Genomic DNA, 27,903 nt, shown 5'->3' on the forward strand with positions numbered 1-27,903 from the left:
TTGGCCATGTGACATAATACAACAAGTCCAATTGTTAACTACTTTCAATTAAGAACTTAAGGGAATATTAAGCCAAAACAAAAGGGTTACTTTGGATTTTGAACCCTTGCTATCGGAATTTAATACCTTTATTTATTACTTATTAATGATAAACTATAACAAGAGCCATAATGCTCTTGACTACAATTAGTTATCTACATACAAAACAGAGTCGACTGTTATGACTCTATTCATGTCTGCAGTCGACTCCTGATAACTCGAACCCTCGCTAACTCGAACCAAAATCGATTTCCCCTGGATACCCTTCCTACATTTACTATAATTTTACTCTCGATCGGTAACACAAACCCTCGATAACTCGAACCTCCCGTTAACTCGAAGTAATTTTCGTTTCCCTTTAGATCAGTTGTATATATGTTATAAATTTACCCCAGCTCGATAACTCGAACCATGCTTTAAGCGTCTGACAAGTCGGGAAAACCGTGTATTGCAGTCCGACAAATTGAAATTATTTTTGTCTTATAAGTCTTTCCTTTTTTTTTCAATCCAGTTTAATTAATACAGCGTCCAACACTGTGTATTTATCAAGCTTTGAAGTGTGCATTTTTCATTCATTCCCCATCCCATTCAGTATTTCCAGTTGTTTGGTCCGAACTTCCGAAAACTCGAACTCTTGCTAACTGGAACTTTTTTCGATTTCCCTAGAAGGTTCGAGTTAATTATCGGGAGTGACCTGTATTGCTTTTTTTTTTTCATCTTGTTACTGACTAATAAGATGTTCCGAAATAGGCTTCCTGCTTTTTGGCTCCTGGGGCAGTTTCACAACTCCTGATTGTCGACATGAAGTGCAGTAAAGCGTGTTAAAACTTGGGGGATAAGTTCTGGGATAAGAGCGTTTTCCCACTCTTTTATTTCGGTACAAAAAGTGTAATAATTCTACAGCGTAACTGCAAATTAATAAAGAGAATCAAACATCTTTTGTCATTGAACACAGGCACTACGCTCTTTTTATATATCCACGAAAAGAATAAAAGGATCCTGACAACCCGACAAGTAAAAATAACAGTATCATGTGATATTCATGCAAGACAAAGTTGTTTCGTATTTCTGTTTTATATGGTTCAGTTTAGAAATAAAATTGCTAGGCGAAGGAAATTTCCAATGATGACGAAACATTGGTTCAGTTGATCTGAAATATGTGAAAAGAAAAGACTTTTTTGGATTATGTGTTTCATTTTCTTTTGTAAATTATTCCGTTTTAAAAGAAACAAACTGAAGGTCAAAGCAATTCTTTTCAGTTCTCGGCAGTTCATATAATGAAGAATTTGGGTTTATAATTCGCTTTTTTAAAAAATTTTGTGACTGCCCGGCGACACTAAAAGGCAAAACATCTTTAAACAAGTAACCCATAGATTTTTCATAAAACGAAAATAATTTCGTCAGCCGTATTTACAAAGAATTTATTCTGGCGTTTTCTGAGGACAGCAGTCGACTTTTCTTTTAGTCTTATCCTTCATTTCAATGAGGGTGATCATCTACAGCTGTAAACATGTTTGAATTTGGGGAAGTGTAATATTTGGAAAACAGAACACTAGTACCTTCGAAGAAGAAATGATTTGTTAGGGTAGTAACTTAAATCTGAGCCCCACTATCAAGGAAACCCGAGGAACTAACAAAGAAAAAACATTATTTATAAATTCAAACCTCCGATTTATTAATATTATTTTTTATATAGTTTCCTGTTGCACGATTTTTTTAACTCCTTGTGGCTGCCTGTATACAATAAAATTATGTTAAGAACAGTGTCTGTGATAGTCATCGTCTACTAATGAACTCCTGAGACAAGCAATAAATTAGTTGTCTGAAGAAAGCAAGGCATCCATCAAGTCGATCATCAAAGGAGATCGACGTAAAGCGAGAGATGCTGCAAACGAGTAATTTTGATCATGTTTAGAATTAGGATGATTTGTTTTCCTTTCAAACGTGTTTTCAACTTCTGGCCAAAAAATAGTCTTATTTATTCTTACTTATTCTTATATATTTATTTATGTTGACATCAAGGTATAAAATACGGAAGATTTCCGGATTTCTTGAGCTGAATTTCGGATTCCAAAGCCCGCAGGATTGCGTATTCCACAAGCAAAAAAAATTCGTGGATTTACAATACATGAGGTGAATCTTTGACTTTGCCTCCGAGGAAAATTAGAACACTACAGATATTTAACCCTTGGAAACGTGAACGGAACGGTCTTCTAGAAATTTGTAGCTGCCCTGAAGCAATAGAAAATTCTAGGAAATATTCGCTTCTCCGAGGAATCAGAAACTCATAGTCGTTTGGTGCCCCTGTATAAAGTGAAAAGCTTTCTCAGTGCTTTTGTATTCACTAATATCAAGATGAAAATTGGATGACTTTGAACAATTGTATGAATCGGAATTTGATAAGTTATCTTTGGTTTTCTGATGAATGTTGAGATATTTATAATTATGCTCTAGACACCGTAAGCTGTTTAGTCTCCAACCGTACTGGATATCGTTGTGCTGTAGAATGTTTTGTTCTTTCTTAAGACTGTCCAATTGTTATGCAAAGTTGTACTATTCAGCTTCCCTGCATTTTGGCAGTTGACAATGACTTGAGGCACTTGAGGTTTTTTTTCATGTTTTGTTTGGCGGCATAAAGAAGATGAGAAATTTGTATTTGCAATTATTTAGTGCAAATTAAACAAAGTATCTTCCTGGTGACCCTGGTTATTAAACGACCAGCTGGCTGGTAAGTGTTCTTACAAATCTTCATTACTAAAAAACGCGATAGTTTTAGATGACAGTATCGAGCTATTATTCGGTTAAGATTTTGTCATCTGTCATTGATTTGAATACGCCATAAGGTTTTTTGAAAAGGCTACGCTGGGTATGGTTGCATATAAACACAATTATCAGTAGGCTCAACGCTCCGAGATTTAACTAACGTTGTTTAGTCGAGGTCTGCTATGGTGCTGCCTTAATTGAATAAAAGAACTCAATGATCATTTCTTTTCCAGCCCTTTTTTTATTATTCTTATCAACTCTTGCCCTTATTTTCACGAAAATGCTGAAGCCTTGTCGGTATTTCGCGAGTAACATTTTTTTTAATCTGTCATATGAAGGTAAAGAACCAGAGCGAATTAAATGTACTTTGCGATTTTCGTATTTCTCCATTTTGACACAGTCAGCTTGGCCACTAAAAAGAGATCAGTCCATAAAGTTCAGGGGTTTCATGAGGTTTAGTCTTCATGAAACGACTCGCAATCGCCTTCATTGAAACAGAACAGTATCAATCGTTGAATTTCAGGGGCACCCAACGACAATTTTCGGAAAAATATCTGTTCGGAAGACGATTTGAGATCTAGAATTTTCGGAACATTTGTTGTAAAATTTCTTGCTTGCCTGCCTCTCCTAGGATTTTCGAACATCTAAAAAATGGTAAAATTGCCCATTTTCAACGGAATTTTTACCCTAAAAAGGTCACCTAGAATTTTCGGGAGCCTTTTTTCTGTCTGAAATTTTCGAACAGGTAAGTTTTGATCCCTATAATTTTCGGTTCACTAGACTTTCAGCTAGGAAATCCGAACAGATGAAAAATTTATAGGGGATAAAAATATGCCCATATCCACCGTTTAAGTAGTAAAACAAGTTTAACAATGCCATGTTTAAGTGGTTTTGAACTATATTCTCGTTGGGTGCCCCTGAATTTATCAGCTGAACATTATCAGCTCCTTACTTCTTTTTTTTCGTTATTGACAACTTAGCAAATTAGGCCGTTTTAATATTAACTTGTGCAATCAGCACGTTGTTTGAACGAACGTATAAATTGGCCATGGGAATGCGAAAAACGAATTGGCAATGTGAAATCATACAACAAGTCCACGTCAACTACTTTCAATTAATCAACATAAGGGAATATTAAGCGAAAAAACAAAAAGGGCTACTTAAGTCGACTAGCTTTGGATCTATTTTATCGTATGGACTTGTAATAATCAGGAATAATCATCATAATTTTGAACCCTTGCTATCGAAATTCAATACCTTTATTTATTACTTAATAAACTATAATTAGTTATCTACATACAAAACAGAGTCGACTGTCATGACTGTGTTCATGTCGCCTTGTTAAATCTGCGGTCGACTTACGATAACTCGAACCCTCGCTAACTCGAACCAAAATCGATTTCCCCTGGATTTCCTTCCTACATTTACTAGGATTTTACTCTAGATCGGTAACAAAAACCCTCGATATCTCGAACCTCCCGTTAACTCGAAGCAATTTTCGCTTTCCTTCCGATCAATTCTATCATATGTTATAAATTTACCCTGTCGAACCATGCTTTAAGCGCCTGACAAGTAGGGAAAAAGTGTCACGCAGTCCGGAAAATTGAAATTATTTTTGTCTTAGTCTTTACTTTCTTTTTCAGTCCAGTTTAAATACAGCGTCCAACACTGTGTATTTATCAAGCTTTGTCGTGGCATTTTTCATAATTCATTCACCATCCCATTTCCATATTTCCAGTTGTTTGCTCCGTCAACTCCCGATTCCTCGAACTCCCGCTAACTCGAACTTTTTTCGATCTTTCTAGAAGGTTCGAGTTATCGGGAGTCGTCTGTATTGCAGCTCTTTTTTTATTTTCATCTCGTTTAATATACTAATGAGATCTTCCGAAATAGGCTTCCTGCTTTTTGGCACCTGAGGCAGTTTCAGAACTCCTGGTTGTCGACATGAAGAGGAATAATGGGTGTATAAACTTGGCGGTAAGAGCGTTTTCCCACTCTTTCATTTCGGTACGAAAAGTATAATTTTTGGAAATAAAAATAATAAAAAGCGATTACGAAAATTCTAATGATAATGAAACATTGGTTCAGTTGATCTCAAACATGTGAAAAGAAAAGACCTTGGATTTTGTGTTTCATTCTCTTTTGTAAAATATTCCGTTTTAATAAAGAAACAAACTGAAGGCCAAAGCAATTCTTTTCAGTTCATTCAATGAAGAATTTGGGTTTATAATTCGCTTTTAAATTTGTAACGGCTCGGCAACATTAGGGCGAAATATCTTTAAACAAGTAACCTATAGATTTTTCATAAAACGAAAATAATTTCGTGAGCAGTATTTACAAAGAAAATTTCTTCTGGCGTTTTCAGGACTCGACTTTTCTCTTAGGGTTGATTTCTATTGTCGCGTAATTTTTTACGCGTGTACGTGCGTAAAATTTACGTTCGCAAATAAAATATAGGCAATTTAAGCTCAGCACTTTTTGTCTTGCCCCTGCTTTATTTACGTGATTAAAATTTAGTATACGTGCGTTAACGTGCGTAGCCAAAAACGCGTCAGTGGAATCAACCTTTAATCTTATCCATTCATTTGAGGGTGATCTACAGTTCTAAACAAGTGTTTGAATTTGGAGAAGTCAAATATTTGGAAAACAGAAGAACAATACCTGCGAAGAAGAAATGATTAGTAAGGGTAGTAACTCAAAACTGAGCCTCACTATCAAGGAAAACCGACTCAATATTATCCCGGCCACATCAATTTAATCATGAGGAAATAACATAAGAACATTTCAAGCCGCAACTTAAATTTTACTTCCCTGTTATACGATTATTTTTTTGTACTCCTTGCGGCTGCCTGTCTCCAATAATATGTAGTAAAAACAATGTCTATGATAGTCATCCTATCGTCTACTAATGAGCTGCCGAGTCGAGAAATAAATTTGTTGTCTAAGGAAAGCGAGGCATCCATGAAACTCGATCATAAAAGGCCAAGACGTAAGGCAACTTGGAAGTCATTTTGGGTTAATTGGAACGGGTAGGGCGCCTTTGGGGGAGGGGGGGGGGGGGAGATGCTCTGCAAACACGTTATTTTGACCATGTTTTTGTTCAACGTCCTGTAACATTTATTAGCATTTGTTTTTTCTTTCAAACGTGTTTTGAACTTGTGGCCATAAAATAGTCTTACGTAAGAATGTCTATATTAATATACACACATCAGACTATAAAATACGGAAGACTTCTGCGTTTTCTATCACTATTTACCAACAAAACTCTCTTAATTGTTGTTCAAGCTAAAGATTTTTTGTGCCAAGGCCTTAGTTACTGCGCTGAAGGTGAGTCCCTGCTGTTCGGCGGCCGTTTCTAAAGTCTAGATACACATAAGTTTCGCTCGCCTACGCTGCACTTTATTTATTGTGGCGATTTTAAGCCGTACTTTGTTGTTGCGAAAATTGCTGTAAGGTTGTTTCAAACCAAATTTTGATACTACAATTAATTGTCATCTAATTTGGCGGATACTGTTTACATCAAATGACCTGATTCCCTAGGTTAACCTTTCCATAAAGGCAAGAGAGAATGAGACATTATTTTTTTCTTGATAAAGCTTAGAATATCGTATCCTCAAGACATCGTAGCAAATCGCGCAAAAAACAAAAAGTTAGAGTCGCCCTTTACATCTCTCAGATAACGCGAATGTAATACAAATATAAATGATCAGCTACAAAGCCAGCAAGGAAGTACTGCAGTGCAAACTTGTCTCCAACTTGTTTCTGTTAATAGTATAAAATAATGAGACAATCGGCGGAAATATTGTGATTCATTGAATAAAGGCGTATTGTGATTCATTGAATAAATACAGATCATGAATGCGGCCCTCTGTTTCACAACCAACTGGTCAGGTCCGGAGTAGCTCGAGATTCCTTGATCAAGATATTTTTGGCCGGTTCTTTCTGTTCAACTTAATTACTGTAGGAGGTGATTAAATGACTTGATTTACGGTCAAATAATTATTTGGTCAAAATGATGTTTTGTCTAACTGGATATATATCAGTGACTAAAAGCTGGTTAGGTAAAATTTTATCCTGATATAACAAATATTTTTGGTAGCTTTTGGTCGCGCCCAATGATCATAAAACTCTAATGTCTGTATATTGCTCAGTTCAATTCATCCAAGTCATTTTGTCCGTGTGATACTAACGCAAATTGAAATCGTAACTGAATCGTTAGGGACGGACCATCAGCACTGTTATGGGGTGGGGGGCGGGAATTTTCGAGGTGCATGAATTTGAAGTGATTATTATGATTTCCCTTGCATAAATTCTTTTAGGCCAGCGCAGGAAAATTTTTAAGAACCACTAAGCGTGTATGATCCTTTTCTTTTTTCATAAGATTTCCCCTTGCGAGAACATCTTTTTTGTACTTCGCCCCCACCTTCTTGTAAAAACTTTTCAAATGGTTCGTCCCTTTTTAATTATTAAGAGTTAAACCCTGTCAGTTTTCATTCTATAAGGAAATGAAGACAAAGAAGACAACTTTTTAGAGATTAGCAGCAAAACGGTGGTTTTCTCTTTCCTTAAGCTCATTTTCTCTTGCCAGTCTAGAGACGACCATGGATGGAAACAAAATGGCGAAATTTCTGTTGTTGCTGATAGCTGTTGACCTGCTGTTGTTTTCGTCGACTGAGGGTAAACCATGGTGGCGACGTCGAAGATCAAGACGTCGTCGTACCCAGTCGTACTGCCCTTCGTCCACGCCAAGTGGAGTTGCATGGAAGAACAACTGGCACGGTTCCTTGTACTTCAAATGCCCAGCCAGTACGCCAATTGATACTTTTATATAGAATCACTACATGACGATCTTTTCTATCAACCTTGTCCCAAGGGCTTTTCCCTTCATTTTTTTAAGGGAAAAGCCCTGGGGACGAGGTTGCCTTTCTGTAAAGTTGCCTTCCTGTAAAGATTCAACTCACTCGCGTTTACCGTATGTAATACAGATACCCCGAAGCGTTTTTCACAACTTTTAAACTGAATTCCTGCACACAGGAGCGTAGCTTGGGGTTGGGGGGGGGGGGGAGGGGGGGGGAGTCTGGGGTGCCCGTGACCCCCTCTTTGTGAAATAATTGTTTGTCCCCATAAATCAGCCGGCGAAAACGCGCATCCGAGGAATCAACATGCGATAAATCTTTTCCAGAGCTAGATAGCTATATACTTCAACTAGAGGAGCACACATGCACACATCTGCAGTTGGCCATGCTCAATTATGAACAAGATAACAAATGACACAATAATAGACAACACATTCGATCCCTCTCGCCTCTTAGTAAAATACATTCTGACTGATGGCAGTGAGACATTAGACTAAATTATATTACGTTGAACTTAACTCATCTGTTCATCTATGCAGCTATTTTGTAGGCTTGTTCCTCTCCCCACTCTCACTGCTCATCCAAAAAAGTGTCTCTTTCAGTAAAACACGGTGTGGATGTCATCATGCCAATCTGGTAAGAACCCTAGGGATGACACAGTGTGGGCACTCACCTCCTTCCCCCTAAAAAACTCTTAGCTACGCACCTGGCATATGTTCAGTCTAAATATACGAATGGGAATATTATTATTATTATTATTATTATTATTATTATTATTATTATTATTATTATGTTGATTTTATAATTATCATTATCATTATTACTAGTAATAGTTGACACTACAGCTGGCCCCGCTCTGTATATTGTCGGTCAATAGTATGTGTTGCTCTTTAAAATATAGCGATTCAAAATGAACATTTTCACACATATTCCATACAACACGTGAGATAAAAACAGGAAACGCAAGGTTCCACCACCCACAGTTTCAGTTCGATTTACACAGCTTTGATTAAAAAAATTCTCAGTTTCGAGAATGGTTTTTTCTAAACCATAAGAAAAAGAAAAGATTTCTTTTTTTCTCTTTCATTTTTAACATACAGTTCATTTTATTTTCCGGAAACTAAGCCTTAGAAATTAAGAGGACGTTTGATCAATTCACGCTCGCGGACAAAGTAATGGACAAAGTAATGGATCATATAACTTTAAATTATGTTTGGCAAACTGACACACACGTTTTTTGGTACACAGTAATTAACGCTTTCTCCTGACTGAATAAACAAACGGAACTGAAGAAAGATTAGAATTGCATACATTGTCCTGTATGCTTGCACAAGTTTTCAACTTCGTCTTTATTTCTAATTTCATTCGCTTGTGTAATGTTTAGGCCAATCTGTTAGGCTTTGGCAGAGCGTCCATAGAAACTGCAAACAAGACCGCATCCACTATTTCGAATGTGGGTATGGTCCGATACGATACAGTGAGAGAAACTGCCGATGGACCAATCATTACGTGAATGACTATGACGGCCCAGTGACGTTCCAATGTGAATATAATGGATTTATCACAGGAGTGCAGAGCCGTTATGGCGGCGGTGCAAGAGACCGCAGGTACTTGATATCTCTTTCCCTGCCTCTCTGAAACTACTGAAAATATTATTTTTGAACAAATAGTTAACGTGTCCGTTTCTCTCTTCCCTTTTAATTTCATCCAGGTTTCATTTCCGCTGCTGTCATAAACCGCGGTATGTTGCCTACAACTGTAAGCACACTACTTATGTGAACGGTTGGGATGCTGAGTTGAAGTACAGAGTCCCGTCTGGATACTTTTTGACAGGAGCGTACAGTTATCATGAAAACCGTTATGAGTAAGTTTTAACAACCATCTTCTCGTCTGAATTTCAGCTGTCTCCTCTAGTCACAAACTCCGGTCATAGCGGAGACGGTTGAAATTCGGGTTAGAATCTTCTCAGAAGGTCATCATTCTTTGCCTACTTTAAGCGTTTACTGCTGGTGAAAGTCCGTATTTCTAAAATTACTGCCAAATATGTATCACAAGGGAGGCTGTACGCAAATCGCAACAAAACTTTTGAAACATTAATTATATTGTCCTATGGGATTTTAACCTCAGCACTTGAAATATTCTTCCGTCAGCTCTTAGAACTGAGAGACAACACATAAATTTCACTTTCTAACACAAAACAAGGATTGTAATGATAAATTTGCCATATCATTATTATTATTATTATTATTATTTTAGAATGAAACTTTTTTACAATTTAACTTTTTGTGTCCATATTATTTCTAGGGATCGCCGCTGGAATTTTAAGATCTGTCAATTCAAAAAAGGCCGTTATTAGCAAAGGCGTGTTGCAAGCAAGGCATCAGCAAAGACGGATTTTAAATCATCAGCAGAAATGAATAAGTTAAGCTAAGCTAACTGGTGAAGGGAAAGTGGATTGATTGAACCACATTTTTAGATGGATTTAAATTAAGGAAAAATTTTAAAAACTCTCGCGATTTCCTTTGCTGAAAAGAGTTGGCTGTATGGTGATGGGAAAATAAAATTACTTTTTGAATACACAATAAAAGGTGTTTTTGTTTGCTTAACAAAATCGGTTTAACCTTTTATCTAGACAAGCTCAACTATCGAGATACAACAAAGGTATTTCCTAGGTAGTTCAACAAATCGGAAAAACTAGCCTTTTGGAAGAGAAGATAAGAAGATAATTAAAAAGCCTCCATTTAAGACAATTTTCAGAGAAGTAAAAGGCGCTGACGAACTCTGATAACTGTTATCCTTCTTTTTTTGATGCGTACATTCCAAAAGTCCAGCTAATTTGCTTTAAGAAGGCAGGTCATTTAAACCTCTCATATGAATCCCTGATACTGCCCTATGTTCTTGTACCTTATTATAGGAAGTTAACGCTCCATGAAATTAACGCGGATCGTTAAAATTCGCTTAAATTTAAGTCGCGTTAATTTTGTTGAGCGTTAATTTCCGCGACGTTAATTAAGTGCAGCGTTAATTTCCGCGCTCTTAATTTCCAGTATTTTTAAAACTCCAAGTTTGGAACCTGTCCAGACATTCTTGTTACCAAAAAACGTTAACTACAAGCTTTCTTTCTTTCCATTTACCCTTTATTTTTCATCTTTCACAAAAACTAAGTCGAAGTTTTACAATATCCGGTCAATATCTCGAGTTCATCCATCGTTGTCGCCGTCATAAGTGATGTCAGCTCAGTTTTGTTCAGTTTTGAATTTTTTTTGCATCCAGTGTTGAAATAAATTTGTTCCAGTTGTCACCACCACATGTGCCTTAATCACGTTAAATTCCTTTATTATGAAATTCTACCTCCTCCTTCACGTTAATTTTCTTTATTCGAAAGTCGTTTTCCATTTTTTATATTAAATTCGCGTTAATTTAAGTCGCGTTAATTTCCAATACCTTAATTTCATGGAGCGTTTATTCCCTATAATAAGGTATTTCGTATTCTTTTGTAATACTGTAATTATGATAAATTAAATATTAAAAGACCCTTCAAACGGTTTTTTCTCCTTTTCGACTTTTGACATGCAAAAGTTAGAGAAAACCTGTGGGCACCATCAGAAAGAGGGCCTTAAAGGGGCTGTGTCACGGCAGTCCAGTTCACTTTGTTTAATTTTGCCAATTACTCGCCCTCCATCGCTATGAAACTTAAAGTTAAAGCAAAGAAATTATATGGAAATGACAAAATCAGAGTTTCGAGACAAACAAATATGTCTCCTGAGCATTATTTTCGAAGTTGCAAACAGCAGAGATCAACTTTGAAAAACTGTTAGGCTGAACAGTTTTCAAAAACCCTTCTTATTTCAATCCATTTCAATCTTCTTCAGTTTTGCCCATCCGTGGCATCTGTTGTATATATTGTGTTATTTTAACCTTTTTTTCAGTTTAGCTTCCTTTAATGTTTTGATAAGCGGCTATTTTTACGTTTCACTTAATTTAACGGGCATTTAATTTGTAATTAACTAATTTGGCTGAATTTCGTGACACAGCTCCTTTAAATTGCTAAATTTGAAAGTAATTTGTTGAAAACTAGTACTGGTACTTTTTCAGCGAGCGAAGATACAGCTCCTTAAAAGCACCTTTTGCTGTTCATTACGAGAAAATACGCAATCATTTGCGTGAAACGGCGACGAATAGTGCGAAGATACATTCATTAGCGCGAAAATACGAACATTTGCGCATAAATCAGATTCAGTTACGATTTTTGCATTTTAATCAACTTTCAATAATACTTTTGGGCATTCATATGCGTCATTGAGCATACAAAAGAGAAAAATATACTTTCACTAACGCCAACCTCAAAGTCATTAACACCATCTTGAGAGTCAATAGGGACAACTGACATACCTTACAGTGCAAACACTATTCATTAACATTTTTATGACACTGTTTGCAATTCAACAGCATTCCTGGACAACCTTAGGAAGGATAAGACAAACATTAATGCGCTTGTACAATCAATTGAGTGTTCTTTACATTTAATATACAAAATTCGGCTTTCAATTAAACAACAGAAATTCAAACAAATTTGGCCTGAATTTCAGTCCTTTAAATGTATATCCCTCGAAAACCTCGCTATTTAAACATTTGGGGAAGTAGGTTTGCATGAAATGGTACCCTTTAGCACATTTAGCTGCGGTCACAATGTCATGTTTCTGCGCAGAGCTTCAAGCACTGCAATTGTTGTTTCCGAACTCCGCTAGTGGGATTACTAGGGCTCATTCCTATCATACATCTGTAAACTTCCGAACTCGAGATGTCGGCCTAACGGCCTTTGATATCGCTTCCTGACAACTTAAATCCTTTTCAACGATGTCGAGGGGGGAAGCATAAGCTGTGTACGTATGGGGCGGGAATGGCCAAATCTAGGTGGGCTGGCACCCCGTCATACGCAAAGACCACCGACTTATCGGGATCCATTTTTTCCCCGCCCGTGCTAGAAAGTCACCGAAAAACCGACACAGTATTCTTTACTTCAGCAGCTGCCAAGGAAAACAGTTGATAGGTAATATTGCCATGGTCATAGTCAAGTTTCGTCCTCGTTGGCCGCACACTTTACGGTACGCCCTCCACTCCCTGTCGCGCCTCACCATGACTTCTGGCCGTCTAAGGTAAATGTATAGCCGCAGCCGTCGACGAACACACAGTGGCGAAGTACGGCGTGATTCTTTAAACAAATTCGGGCCAATTTTGGGGGGGAATTGGTATTGTTTAATTGAAAATATATTTTTGTATATTAAATGTAAAGAAGGTTCAATTGATTGTAGAAGCGCATTAATGTTTGTCTTATCCATTCTTAAGCTGTCCAGGTATGCTATTGAATTGCAAACAGTGTCAGAAGAATGTTAATGAATAGCATTTGCACTTAAATGTTTGCCTATTGTCCCTGATGATTTTCAAGATAATGTTAATGACTCGAATGTTGGCGTTAATGAAAGTATATTTTCTCTTTTGTATGCCCAGTGACGCAAATGAGTGCCGAAAAATGTTATTGAATGTTGATTAAAATGCAAAAATCGTTATTGAATCTGATTTATGCGCAAATGTTCGTTTTTTCGATGAATGTATCTTCGCGCTGTTGGTCGCCGTTTTACGCAAATGAATGCGTATTTTCTCGTAATGAACAGCAAAAAGTGTAGTATTAGTCGTCTGTTTGTCACACTCCATCATGTGGTGGTCACGAAATGTCCTCAGTCATGAAAGATGGCGAAGGCCGCCGACGATGACGTCATCAAAAAGTCGGATGGTGTTCGGAGAGTGTTCGCAACTAGTTGCTAAGCGCCAAGGTAGAAAGTGTCTATATATATGAGAATAAACATGTCAGCTCACACTTGTGGGATAGTATTTGTGTCCCCTGCGCAGCTGTGCAATACGCATGCGTAGTAGTGAAACTTGTGTCAAACCGTTTGAAAACGATTTTAACGTAGGTTTAAGGGATAGCAAAGTGAATGGGAGTGTGTAGAACGCATGCGCAGTCAAAGACTAGAGGCTTATTCACTGTAAACCATTGCTATGTGTCAAGCGCTATCGATCGTTCGATCCATGGATTTTTAACTGTACGTGTATCGATCGTGAGTGTTTATGGGCGAAGAAATGACACTATCCTTGTTCGTTGTTCTGCAGAGCGCTTTCCTAGGTTTTTTTCGATGCTATACATCTGTGTGAATTTTGATCGTAGAGGTCTTTGCTATGAAGCTGTACTGTTTTGTCTATGGATCGTCACCTAAGATCGTGGATTCCTTGTCTCGTGGTGACTTTGTCTGCTATAAAATTCTTCAATTGAACTATTGGAATAGCTAGGGCTATGTATCTAAAAGGTTTAGCAGTTGAATTCAAGTAAATTGGGTCAGTCTTGTCACCGCTACGTTCGTTTAGCTTAGAAAGAGGTTTCCTCTGCGGTCCGCTATAGTAAAATGTATGGGTTCAGTTATGTGTCAAGCGCTATCGATCGTTCGATCTGTGGATTTTACTGCACGTGTATCGATCGTGAGTGATTATGGGCGAAGAAATGACCCTATCCTTGTTTGTTGCTTTGCTTTCCTAGGTTTTTCGGTGCTAAACATGAGTGTGAATTGGATCGTAGAGGTCTTTGCTGTGATGTTGTACTGTTTTGTCTATGGATCATCACCTAAGATCGTGGAGTTTTTGACTCGTGGTGACTTTGTCTGCTATCTATCCGTAGATGGAGCTAGGTGAATAACTAGGGCTATGTATCTGAAAGATTAAGCAGTAGAATTCAGGTGAATGGGGCTAGTCTTGTCACCGCTACGTTCGTTTAGCTTAGAAAGAGGTTTCCTCTGCGGTCCGCTATAGTAACATGTATGGGAAATCGGCGATTTAGTACGCAAAAGAGGTAGAGACAGTGTGTAAATTTATAAAAACATGTTTAATTGACAAAATTATTACAATGTGTCCTATTGTAGGTTATTCGTATATGACTTTAGGACCGAATCCTTTGTGTTGTCTAGCAATTGTAATAAGTTGGTCCTGGAAGGTCGCTGTAGGATTCAACGATTCGTCCTCAGAACTAAACGGTTCCGCCTCAGAGTTAAACTCTTCCTCCTCAGAGCTCAGAATCTCTCTTAGTGGTGTTGCAATAAACCGGGCTTATAGACTTTCTGCTTTGCCTGCTTCTTCTTTGCTTTCTTTGTGGGTTTCGGTTGCTTCTTTGCTTTCTTTGCAGGTAGTTTCGTAATATAAGGTACACTTTACGTTTGACTGATACTTAGAACGTCTTAGGAGAATGGTTTGGTCTTTGTTTTTTAACGTCTGACTCTTCAATAGGTAATGATCCCATGTCAGGCATACGTTGGGTTACCACAGGGATGGAATGTGTACTTGTCGTGATGTGCGGGTAACTGTGGCAAGAACCAAACACATCGGAGACAACTTGTTTATCTGTTGTCGTCTTGGGTTGATTGTCCACCAACACATATCCATAAGGCTTTGCGGTTACACTTTCGTACGCACTCATTACGTTTGGACGGTCTTTTCCAAAAATCCTCTCTGCTATAATGTCGATCTGCTTACCATCGCTGGGACTACGAAACAAAACCATATACCGTGCGTTTCTTGAGATATCTGTGTTGAATTTTCCTTTCAGAAACATATTTTGTAGCAATAATATCACGCTAGCGTTGCGGTGTCTCCCTTAATTGTGTAAATATTGGGAAAGCACTGGACTATCTGTGGCCTGTCACATCAAATCGTCAAACACAAGTAGATTGTTAAACTTTGGACTGATTTCATGTAAATCTTCACTCAGCTCAGGTAAGCCTTGAGTAAACTGTATCTCATCACCGAGTGTTGATTTCAAGGACGCATAGCGAGGTTGCCATTAATTGTAAAACCAGTAAATACGCTTCGGTTTCTTGCTCGGATACTTGACACAGTTCTTTGTTAAGAGTTGCTCTACAGAATACGTTTTCCCACACTGACGAAGCATCCAAAGTCAATGTATCTACACCTAATCTGCACTCTGGAAAACGTTACATACTTCATGAGTTTAACCAGCCTAGACAGAAGCGAGCAAAACCCGCACACCTACAGGTTAAAACCAAACAACGAGTCAAGGTAAAACTCCACACAATCACCTGTTAAGAAAACACGGAAGCAGTCAAAACCCGCAAAGAAACAGGCTAAAGCGAAACCAAACGCTAAGAAGAAACCACGTACTCCCAAGAAGCAGGCAAAACCGAAAGTCTACAAACCCAGGTTTATTGTAACACCACCAAGAGAGACTCCGAGTTCTGAGGAGGAAGAGTTTAACTCTGAGGCGGAACCGTTTAGTTCTTAGGACGAATCGTTGAATCCTACAGCGACCTTCCAGGACCAACTTATTACAATTGCTAGACAACACAAAAGATTCGGTCCTAAAATTATATACGAATAACCTACAATAGGACACATTGTAATAAGTCTGTCAATAAAACATGTTTTTATAAACTTACACACTGTCTCTACCTCTTTTGCGTACTAAATCACCGATTTCCCATACATGTTACTATAGCGGACCGCAGAGGAAACCTCTTTCTAAGCTAAACGACCGTAGCGGTGACAAGACTAGCCCCATTCACCTGAATTCTACTGCTAAACCTTTCAGATACATAGCCCTAGCTATTCACTATTAGGGTAGTCTTTTCATTCCGGTTGGTACGAACCAAACGGAATGTTGCTTACAATTAACCAATTTCTCGGTTCCAGACTCACGCTACACAAATTCGCCCTTTTTTGGATTCAAACCGTAACGGATGTGGCATTTCTTCGGTAAACTGGTAAATCGCTTACCATTACGCTTTCGACATCCCAACCGGATTTTTATTTCTGTCAAATGGTAAGCAACTTTGGTAACTAGTTCCAAACACTCTCCGACTTTTTGATGACGTCATCGTCGGTGGCCTTCGGCCGCCATCTTGGATTTTCATGACTGAGGACATTTCGTGACCACTACTTGATTGAGTGTGACAAACAGACGACTAATACTACTCTCAAAGGGGCGAAATTTTACAGACGTTTGTATAGTGGGGAGCACAATAACTTGCCCCCGCCCACCACCATACAAACGTCTGTAAATTTTCGTAATTATGCGGAGTCATATCTTCGCTCCCTTAAGACATAGTCCAGCTTCAAATTTGGCAATTTTTCTAATTTAACTTATGGCGCTCTTTCCAGTAGTGTCGACGGATTTTCCCTTATTCAGGGCCCATGTCAAACGTAGAAAAAACCTTGGAAGGGTCTATTTGGAACAATTTTGTATTATCGAATTTAACGCATTTGACAAATGTTGAGTTATTCATAAGTTATTGGAAACAAAAAAAAGAGAGTAACTGAAGACCCATCAATGTTCAATTTTACCTTTGTCTTCAGATCTTATTATGGCTAAGGCGCGTAGAAATAAGCCTCCTGCTTTTTGGCACCTGAGGCAGTTTCACAACTGTTACTCCTGGTTCGCGACTTGAAGTGGGATAAAGAGTGTTCAAAATTATTTTGTAAAAAAATCCGTGGTGGATCAGAGAACTTTGGAGGGTTTCAAGTGCTATTTCCGCAGTCGCCGATCTGGGATAAAAACTGACCGATTTCCTAAACGAGCGCCAATGGTGCAAGTTTCTAGAGGGAGTCTGGGGGCATTCTTTCCCGAAAATGTTTTTGGATTTTAATTCCCTAAAATAAGTCACCTTTCCAAGGCTTCTGAGACATTTAGAAAGTATTTTTACTAGAATTTAACTTGGAACGTTTTTTTTTTCATTAAAGATATATTTATTTATGAAAATTTGACTTATTTTCGTAAAACCTTGAAAAACCGGTATGGATCCGCGCCTGTACAGAGTACTGTACAATAAAAACGCGAGAAATACAGTGTGAGGCACATGGCTAGTTAATTTGCTCAGAAAAATTATTGCGAAAATTTAAGAATATTTTTTAAAGAATAAAGTCGAGGCTGTGATTTTAAAAATGACTCAATTTTGTCTTTGAAAATAATAAATACCGTACAATTTATGTAATTTTAAAACTGAACCGTTGAAAATTCTTCCCGTTACTAAACGGCAAGGACACTGCTAATCGAAACCCCAGTACATTCTAAAGAGAAATTGCCATAAGCTATAGTTTATAATTAAGAATAATTATCAGCCTGAAATAGACAGAAATAGGTATGTGCCGCTGTGAAGGGTATGGTTTTCAAGCAGTTTACTCTAGGATAGGGTATATAAATCAGAGCGTTTGGGTCTAGAATAGGGTATCATTTTTCAGGAAACTGATCAGTTGGTTGAAGATTTTATCTAGACTAGGGATTGTGGTATAAGCTTTTGTTTTCGCTAGACTGTGCTAGTGACCTCAGTAGTTTTTGGAGAACAGCTGCTTTAGGATAGGGGGGATTTGGGGAGTTTACTCCAGTATAGGGTAACAAAATTCAGCTGAACTAGCTCTGGTATAGCTTAAGAGTTCCAGGGTCCCAGCGGCACATCCCCACCCAGAAATTCCTAAAGTATCCCCTCCCCCGGGCGCTTTCATAGCTTTCGCCGTCGTTGTTAAGCTTTTAGAAGCTCCCTATTCTTTCCCCAGAGTGGAGCCTGGTCCCTACCAAATCCAACACTGTTTTGAATCAACCACCACGTGCGTCCACCTCCCATAGGCGACCACCTTCCCAAAACACCAAAAATGTTCTCAGTCAAAGCCTTACACTGGAACCTCTCGTAAACGACCACCTCCGGTTAGCGACCACTTGACACATGGGCTTATCTTTTGCGGGTGAAAATTGGATGACGCGATATCAGGCGAAGAAGTCTCCTCAAGTGTCCACGCTCTGGGGCGCCATTAAGCTCGCAAATAATTTGACAGAGTTCGATGACTGGAGGAATAAAGAAGAATTGTCTTTGGCAGTAGCACGTGTAAATGACTTGCTATGTGTCTTGCAGCTAAAGAATAGCAAGCAAGTCACCCTTGATTCCTAATTTACTAAACAGTGAAGTACATTGCAAAATTAAAATGGACAAAAAGGAATTTATTCTTTGGTTGTCATTTTTGTCTTCACATCTCTTACTATGTTTATTAGTTCGTTCTATAACAGAGGCACCCGATGGGACAAAGCAACTACTCTAGACAAGAAATACCCTCAGACGCCCAGAATTGTCTTTTTCCCCAAAACACTTTCCATCCATTTACATATTATTACTTAAACATCTCCCAGCAAGCAAAAATTGGCCTGAAGAACAGATATTTGGAGGAACAAATCCATTTGGTGTCCCTGTTTATAGCTACAATATTAATAATATTACCCCTGAGAAAAAAAAAACACTCACATTTCCAGGTTTCAGTTTAAAGAGTTAAGTTTTTGTTCGTCAGACGTTTTAGGGACATTTCTGTACAAACAATCACGTATACACAAGTAAAATTTTTTAACCACAAATTTACAACTCAGGTTCTCTAATTAAGTGCACTTCCGTAAATGAACTTTCTCATAGAATAGCTATGATTTTATCAATAAAACTAGATGTAATTGACAGGGGAAACTAAACTTTCATTATTTAATTTTTAGAATAAATATGCCACTCCATTCTTGGTTGACTTCAAAATTTTGCCCTTGCGGTCCGACTCTAGTTCTCGTACGCGACCACCTTCCATAAATGACCACTAAGCCTTTGCATTTTGGGTGGTCGCTTACGGGAGGTTCGACTGCAGTGGAACCTCCATGTGCGACCACCTCTCGTAAGCAACCACCTCTCATAAGCGACCGCCTATCCAAAACACCAAAGCCTATCCAGTTTAAGTCTTACAGTTGGAACCTCTCGTAAACGACCACCTCCTGTAAGAAACCGCAACCACTATTTGGGGATTACGGTTGGATGATTTTCCATTGTTTTTAACCTCTTGTAGGCGACCACTTGACGATTTGTCTGATCTGCTATGTTCGCTCTGTGTACTATACTTAGAATATACAAAGAATTTTAGTATCAACATGGAACTACACATGGCGCAACTTAGAAATTGGATGCAATAAATTGTATTCCATAAAGTAGATGTGCCCGGGCATCTTCTCGGAAGAGGCCCCTTGTGGTTCGATTCTTCTAAGAGACCACCTCACGTAAGCGACCGCTATGTCTTCGCATCTTGGGTGGTCGCTTATAGGATTGTATGTTTATACATTCGGTGAGCATTCGGAAGTCAGCCAAGCGTGGTCATTGCACGCGTGCTGAACAAGAATGCTGTATAATGACAGACTAGAAACAATAGACAACTCCCAAAGCACAAACTCAGCCAAAACGCTAAAAATCTTCAATGTTTACTCAAGTTTGGGATTATAGAAGGTAATGTCACAGTTTTTCAATGACCATGAAATTCAGAGTCCGGTAGTTAGTTAATCAATTGTGGCCCTGAAAAAAATTTGAAGGAAAAAAAACTACGAATTTTTAAGAAAATGCTTTTTTCGTGAGAAGGACTCTTAAACGCTGACAAACGTCAACAAATAGCGAAAACTATAATTTCTATATGTTTGCTTTGCTCGAAATCGCGCGCATTTACAAGGCCCTAAAGCGTTTTGCTGACTTGCAGGGACCCATCTGTTATACGGATGCCCAAAATACAGAGGTGAATCTCATAGTTTATTAGACATAATCCGTGTAAAGTTTGCTTATCATTTTCGGATAAATTATGACCTTAATTTGGAAACCGCTGAATTTCTCGAATTGGGTCTTTGCGATTTTGGTGAAACTCTGTTCAGCGCAAGGCACTAATGCGCACTATGTGTAGCCGAGAGATTTTCACGAAAAAATGCCGGCAAGAGCAGATTTTCGACTTAGACCTCGAAGGGGCGTGGCATTATAACCACGTGACATTTACTCCGATCGCCAAAAATTTTATGTTATATTGTAAATTGATCTATATGTTATCCATTCTATGTGTTAGACTTACGATAAAAGTAAAGGTGGGGAAACCAGAGAGCTTCAAAGTAGGATGGTACCCCCCCCAAAAAAACTGCGTCGAGTCACCTTAATGAAGTGATTTTGAAGACGCTCTGCAAAATTTGGGAAAATAATAATAATATTTTATATATACCTGGATTGTTGAAAACCAGGCCTTGGCAAAAAAATCAACTCATTCTACTACTTGGCACTTTAAAACAATAAAAAAATCACTCAAAGGCCTATTAAAAACCTTTATCTGGAGCCGGGCAGTAATTTGGTGGTCCCTAGAAGCATTTCAACAAGTTCAAATTTAAAATGACACAACGTTTAGAACATTTATTCAGTAAACTGACTCCTTGAAGTTTCAATGAAGTTTCAGTCAAGTGAACTGCAGCTAAAAAGTGCCTGCTAAGGCTTACATATCAACTTAAATAGTTAGCAAAACACTACTTTTTCGCAGTCCGATAAACGACAGGAATAGACAACAAACTGATTGAAACATAGTACGCAAACTGTATTAACCAAACACCAAAACAGACTCAGAATCTTGTTTTGGAAACAGGCAGTTTATTCTAATTATCATATTCCTTACTTACATAAACCACTAGATATATCTAATCAAGAGTTCATTTTTGATAACCTAACTACGGTCCATACAATAACTGATTCATAAGGATATCAAAGATAAACACTACTTACAAACAACCAAACACGAAACAATAAGAAACTTCCTGTGGAGTGGGTGGGAGGGAAAAGTGAAATTCAAATTCAAATTATAGCTTAATCTTGCTTGCTTCTTGTCTTGCATATCAAAAGTACCCTGACCTGAAATACTAAGCCTTAGTCTAATAACATCATACATTGAGCAATAGTATACATACAGCGTGGGGTATTACAATTGGTTCCGAATAGTCTTATGACTCTCTTACAATATATTGCTTAATCCTGAAATAGGGCGCCTCCTATACAATGTACAACTGCTTGTTCCCGGCCCAGACCTCTCCTTCCTTTAAGTGTCTAGATACCATCAAACTTACACGGAAAAACTCATTCTATTGGCAGATAAACACCATTGGAGTTTTCTCTTACACTCGTCTTAGCTTGTTCCCGGATGTACCGTCTTGGCCCGGGTCAAAGTTAACCTGCAATTTCGATCTTGCCCAATATACTTGACTCCTAGAAGTCTGTTTCCGAGGCCAAAGACTTATTGGCCACCTTACAAAAACAAACAATATCGTAGCTTTTTGTTTCAGCCCGGATCAGGGTGACGTGATTAATCTGTTTAGCCAAATGAGACGAGAATACAATACCGCATTGTGGACGATGTAGGCTCTGCGAATCGTATTAACTTTGTCCCATCTCAGAGCTTTACATGATGCTCTCCGGGAAATAATTACTGACATTTAATTAGCTTTAGAATTTCTCCCTTAACTCTCTTGTTTCCTCTATAATACAATATCGGGTTTATGCACGAACATATGGTAGCTAGAGGAATTAAGGCGCGATTAACTAGTTTTATATATTCCTTTTTTGTAATAGCAGTTATAATCATTCCAGTGGAAATGGGTATGAAGACCAGTGCTAGAACGCCCACCACATATGCTGTTGTTTTGCTCAGTCTGCGCTCAATCGCGGCATTGACAGTGTTAGCAGAGTTAGTTTGATTTTCTGTGTCCCTCATTTCCACAACTTTGTTGTTATGACGACGGAGGTAATAAATTGTCATACTCTGGCATATTATAATGACAGCAGCCGGTAGAATGATGACTCCAACCGAAAACGAGTTAAATGATTGTGACCGGAAACCTTCATGTTCTCTTAGAGCACCCAATGTTATGGAAGTCAACCAGACCACGACGCAAGAGACGACTGCCCGTCGCCTTGTCACCCAGAACCTGTACTGAGTAAAACACTTCACTGCTAGGAAGCGATCGATGCTGAGGATAGCGAGATTGAAAATTGTACCAGCATAGAGTACTACCGGAGGAGCAATCAATGGTATATCTGTAACTTCCGAGTATACTTCACAAACCTGAGTGTTAAGTAAATGTTTAAGTCTCAGGCCGGATTCCACTGGAGCGACAGTTGCTCCCCAAAGAAGGTCAGTAATGGAGAGGCTACATAGCATTAACAAGCCAGGGCGAATGGACTTGAATCCAATTCTATATAACGCTATAATGACGGCCGCATTCGAAACAACACACCAAATACTCAAAAGCATTGTTACCGGAGAAAACCAATTGATAATGAAGAAGAAACTCTTCTGGAACGACACAGAAATTTCTGGGATGAAGCACGACTGGTCAGCTTGATCTTCCATGGTGCTGGTACTTGTGTCTGTATTATGTCGTTGTGTCAGCTACGAAAGAAAGTAAAAATAAACAAATTCCCTGGTAAAGGTGGATACAAGGTGAAGAACGACGGATTTTAATTCAGTTTCGATTCCAAAAGTAATCAGAACGAAAGTTAGATAACTTCATTAAGAATGTGGCCTAAAGCATTTGTAACTACTCCAAGAAAGTGCGAGGATAAGGACATTTGCACGATGACGTCATTTTACTACTACGACCAGAATCCTTCTAGTTTTACTTCTTTTGCAAATTAAGGTTTTTGTCATCTGACCCTCGCTGGGATCTGAAAAGAAAGACGAAAAAGATTCTGGTCTTAGTAATAAAGTGACGCCATCGTGCAAATGGTCTATTCAAGCGCTTGCCTATCGAAAATCCCCCAATACTCAGTGTTACTTGACAACTTAACATCATTTCTAGTTTAGCGAGATAGAGTCACGTTTGTTCCAGAGCCACCCGGATATATTTGTCACCACGTGACCCACCAAGGTGACGGGTCCTGGGGTCGAGTTTGTTTCAGTTTCGCGCAGGCACACAAAACGAAAACTTTTAAAATCAATGATAATTAAGGCTGAACGAGAGAGGATCGATTATCCTCTCTTGGCCTTAAAATCCCCAGTCTTTTTACTGCAATTTTTTGAAATTTAACTGCGGCGATGATTATTTCTTCGCTTAATCTACTTTTAATTCATTTTCTATATGATATATTTCCTTTAGGTCATCTTGAATCATTTTCACTTTTACGGGATCTGGGGCCCGTTTCTCGAAAATCCTGGTAATCACATATTCAAATCAACTTTAAAGACAAAGAGCGCTAGTCCTAGCAGACTGATCATTCCATTTTATTTTGTTATAGTCTTTGTACTAGAAAACATGATAAAGTTTATAACGTTTTCGCAAAACTATTAAAATCTCTCTCCTGAATGTAATCATCAACGGCAGCTTTCCGGGCCGGCCCGTTAATTACAGGGACTTTCGAGAAACGGGCCCCAGTGCGTTTGCAGTAAAAGCAGGTCAAGCGTTCCCTTCCCTAACGAACTAATAAATTCATTAATGGAAAAAAGATTTCGTTTTTTGGTACAATAATCCATTCATAAAACGAACAATCCAATATTCATATCCAGCCTCGATTCAATAATCGAATGTTGATTCGATTACTGGTTTTTGAAAAACTGCACTTTCCACAAGTCGACCTCAGAATTTTGTTTTTTCTCCTTTTTTTCTAAGAGTCGAGTGCAGGCGAGTTCTGAAGTTTAAACCCAAACAAACTGTTACAACTTGTACGCCATTTTGCTGCCAGACGTGCCAGTAATCAGTGTAACAGACCTGACCTCTTAGAAAACACGATGGCCAAACTGAGGTCAGTGTAAGTGCGGTGATTGGTGGATTTCCATCCTTGGCCTTTGTCAGTTTCTTTGCGTTTGCGGTCTGTCTATTCTAGCCGTTATTTTGATTAAAGGCAATGAAAAACGCAATTATCGTAAACGGTAGGAAAAGGGAAGCAAATATGATTGAACACAACAGACAAGAATAAAGAACAGGTAGATTTTGTTCATAAACCAAATCAACATTTGTAATGAATCGAGGTCCAATTTGACTATTGGATTATTCAGTTTATGAAAGAATTATTGAATCGACGACCCGAATCATTTTTTCATTCATGAATTTATTAGTCCACTAGCGACAGGAACGCTTGACATGCTTTCACTGTAAGTGCGTTTCAGGATTAATCTCGCTTGCCAGTTTGAACCATGTGATTGACTGATCATCCACGAAGCTCATTGCGTGCATAATTGCCAATATCATTTCTTCATTTAGTTTCACTTCAGTGGTTTTATAATGATTTGTTTCAATTAAAACCATTCGTCTAAATTTAGTTGTGCACAGATTTTGATACAAATACGTTTGTTAGTGGAATCGTCTTTGTTTGTAACCAAGGCAAGCTCCTGAGTCTTCAGTCTTAAAATGAAAATCACTGCAAACACTGAACTGTGGCCTAACTGTCTGCTTGCCAGTATATAGAAGGCCCAATATGTAAATAATCGAATTCAGGTTAATTGTAAAATGTTTCGAGCCAATTATTAGTGGGAAATGTATTCCTAATGGTATGCTGACAGAGTCTACATAAAACAATTTTCTTTCAGTATAAATTACATCCTCGTTGATATACACAACTCCGCTTGTTAGAGATACTCATTATCTTAAGTTATAGGTGGGCATGAATTCATTGTTAAATTTTCAGAGGCAAAACTGAGAAGAGTTTCAATCACCCACGCCAACGAACTCGCTCGTCACTGCTTTTTGTGAGAACAAAATAGCGTTGTTTACAGTATCTGAAAGAGCTTTCGATGCATGAACAACCAGGGGTAATCAGCTTGAGAAAGGCTAAAAATCTCTGGATAACCGTTCCACTCGTCTACGATATTCGGAGGATTTCTAATACCGGTAACTTAACTACGATTTTTGGAGGTTGACCAATGTGTTATTCACATTTTAATACCGAGTTATTGCAATTATTGTTAAAAAGGTCTCCTAAAACTTTCGGTATAAAGAAAAAACGTCCCCTATAATTTTCTAATGCAAGCAAGGCTATATACTTCATGTTCTCGAACTTTCGACCGGACGCATAAGGGTAGCTAACACTTTTAGATGAGACGAAAAAGCCACATATTCTTGACGACCAAATTAGCAAAGTTCTCCTAAGACATCCGAACAGATAAATAGTTTTTAGGGCAACTCCAAATTAACCAAACAGGCTTTTGAAGCATAGAGAAAACCATCTGAGATATTTCTGGAGTATTCAAGGGAAACATTCGTTCGTTGGGTGCCCCTGAAAAATCTTCTTAAAAAGGCTTTACACTGTTTTAAAGCTGGATTCAATATGAAAACTACGAATTGTTTCGGAATTTCGTTAAACCTAACATTAAGAGCAAAGAAGGTACAATATTGTTCCTTACTTGTTAACTGTTAAATCCGTCGATGTCTTATCGCGTCTCGTGTCGGTAGCGGTGCTCGGATTAGGGATTCCTCGGGATTTTTTTTTTTACATGAGAATAACGATTTATAGGAAACTTGGCAACGATCGTAGTTCAGTAATAAGGTCTCAGAAACTTAATACCTTGAAAACCCCAATCCAGGCGGAAGTACCTGATTACACTAATCTTGCTCACTATCCGAATAATGATCTTCCGTGACTACCAACGATTACAATATCAAGCTGAGAGGCTCACGCCTAAGTTGCCTCAAGAGGAAAAGTATGTTGACATTAAAACACATTCAATAACCTAGCTTTTCAAGATTACCGTCCAATATCCTTAATGTCTATTGTGTGCGCTAGTGAAAATGAAAAACATTTGCCCTGAACGGAACCACCTTGGACAACTAAACGGTTCTCTGTGTTCAATTATATAATCAAATAAGAGTGAAACAACATAAAAGTTGGTGAAAGAATGAAAGATGGTAAATATTAAGCTCGGTGAAACAAATGTAAAAATGAATTAATCAGCGAGTCACAAGCGTAGGACAAAGAAAAAATCTGAGTTCCAGACAGGATTCGAACCTATGAGTTCTCCGTAGCTCAAGTGAATAGAACGCCTGCCCCGTTGGGCGGTCATAGGTTCGAATCCTGTCGGGGATTCAGATTTTTTCAGTTGTTCCACGCTCGTGACATGCTAATCGATTAATTCATTTTTAACATAAAACTTGGTGCGTTTAATAGTCGGTGCCAAATAGACTAACAATATAACGATGTTTTTTCTTTAACAATGACCCCCACCGTATACCACTTACACACGAGGCCTGATTTATTTAATACATAATTCAAAACGCAAAGTAAAGCCATAAAATCTCGATTGAGGGATTTAGTATAATCAACCTGTTTGGTCGCTGATTTTCGCGCTCTTCTTCACGCTCACCCGAATAAACAACAAAAAAAATCATCTCACGTAAGCGATATTGTTAAGAGTCATGAAAGAATACCACAGGAGGTCTTGTCATTGTGGTGAATGAAATAAGCAATGTAAAACGCTTTTAAATGATGCCCTGTATTATAAAGCTAATTCTTGTGAGCAGAAATAACGTTTTACTTGCTTACATCTTTATAAAATGCTTGAGAAACGTTTTGAGGAGATGTATCTAATCAATGTGTTCGACCCCAGGAGAACGCAACTCCTAATAGTTCTAGGTTATCCGTTGGTGTTTTATGTCAGCGGTTCGTCTGCTTTTTCAACGCCAGTTTTGATTACGTCACGAGCAGACCATGCATTTCAACCTGCCAGGCAACAAACAAAGCCCACGAACAGCAAGTTTTTTTTTTCGTTTGTGCGGTCCTCTTCGCTTTCGACTCTTTGACTTTGTCGAAATTTAGATACATAAGACTCTAAACACATGTCAGAAAAAGACCGAAATACAATGTTTTCAAGAGGACATTATGCTCTTGTCATTTCTTCTTCTTCTTGGTCGCAAATAGCTTATCAGCATGTATGAAAAAGTTTCAAAATTTGCCGGAAGAACGCATTTAAACGCTTGCCCTCTATAGACTATTGAAACTTTCATAATATTTATTTAAAAGGAGTAACTAGCAGGTATTTGTCTTCTTAAATTGTACAATGGATGAAATATTTAGCGACATTTCAGGAGGCCAAGGTAGGGCGAGACATTAGGACGCATCTTGATAAGCCATTAAGCCATTTCCGAGTTGCAAAATCACTCGATAAAACGAGACTATAAGTGAAAACCGTTCTTGTGAAAATGAATTTCATTTTTTTATGAGAATAAAGAAAGTCATTTTCAAATCAATGGCTTTGCAATTAGTCTTGCTTTAAAACAGAGGCGAGATTCGACTCGGAAAAGGCCTATTATACACGAGTCCTTTTGGTTAAGTAATCGATTATATAAAGAGCATTGCATGTAAACTTCTAAACTCGACATTTTGGGCTTCACTGTACTTGCTTG

At 38.2% G+C, this 27,903-nt stretch overlaps 1 protein-coding gene across 1 annotated transcript; it reads left to right on the forward strand.

Annotated features, from left to right (window-relative positions):
* Positions 1–5,975: 5,975 nt before the first annotated feature.
* LOC140942373 (hemagglutinin/amebocyte aggregation factor-like) lies at positions 5,976–10,239 on the forward strand. Its single transcript, XM_073391332.1, has 5 exons — positions 5,976–6,129; positions 7,396–7,608; positions 9,043–9,265; positions 9,370–9,522; positions 9,963–10,239. Exons 1-5 carry the CDS (start codon positions 5,988–5,990, stop codon positions 10,012–10,014), a joined length of 783 nt encoding a protein of 260 aa, XP_073247433.1. The 5' UTR covers positions 5,976–5,987; the 3' UTR covers positions 10,015–10,239.
* The last annotated feature ends 17,664 nt before the right edge of the window (positions 10,240–27,903 follow it).

This window comes from Porites lutea, chromosome 6 (assembly GCF_958299795.1).
Source record: "Porites lutea chromosome 6, jaPorLute2.1, whole genome shotgun sequence".
Lineage (NCBI taxonomy): Eukaryota > Metazoa > Cnidaria > Anthozoa > Scleractinia > Poritidae > Porites > Porites lutea.

Coding starts and splice junctions, on each gene's coding strand:
- LOC140942373 (XM_073391332.1), top strand. CDS start 5,988: ATGTCTATATTAATATACACACATCAGACTATAAAATACGGAAGACTT. Junction 6,130..7,395: donor CCTTAGTTACTGCGCTGAAG/GTGAGTCCCTGC, acceptor TTGCCAGTCTAG/AGACGACCATGGATGGAAAC. Junction 9,523..9,962: donor TATCATGAAAACCGTTATGA/GTAAGTTTTAAC, acceptor TATTATTTCTAG/GGATCGCCGCTGGAATTTTA.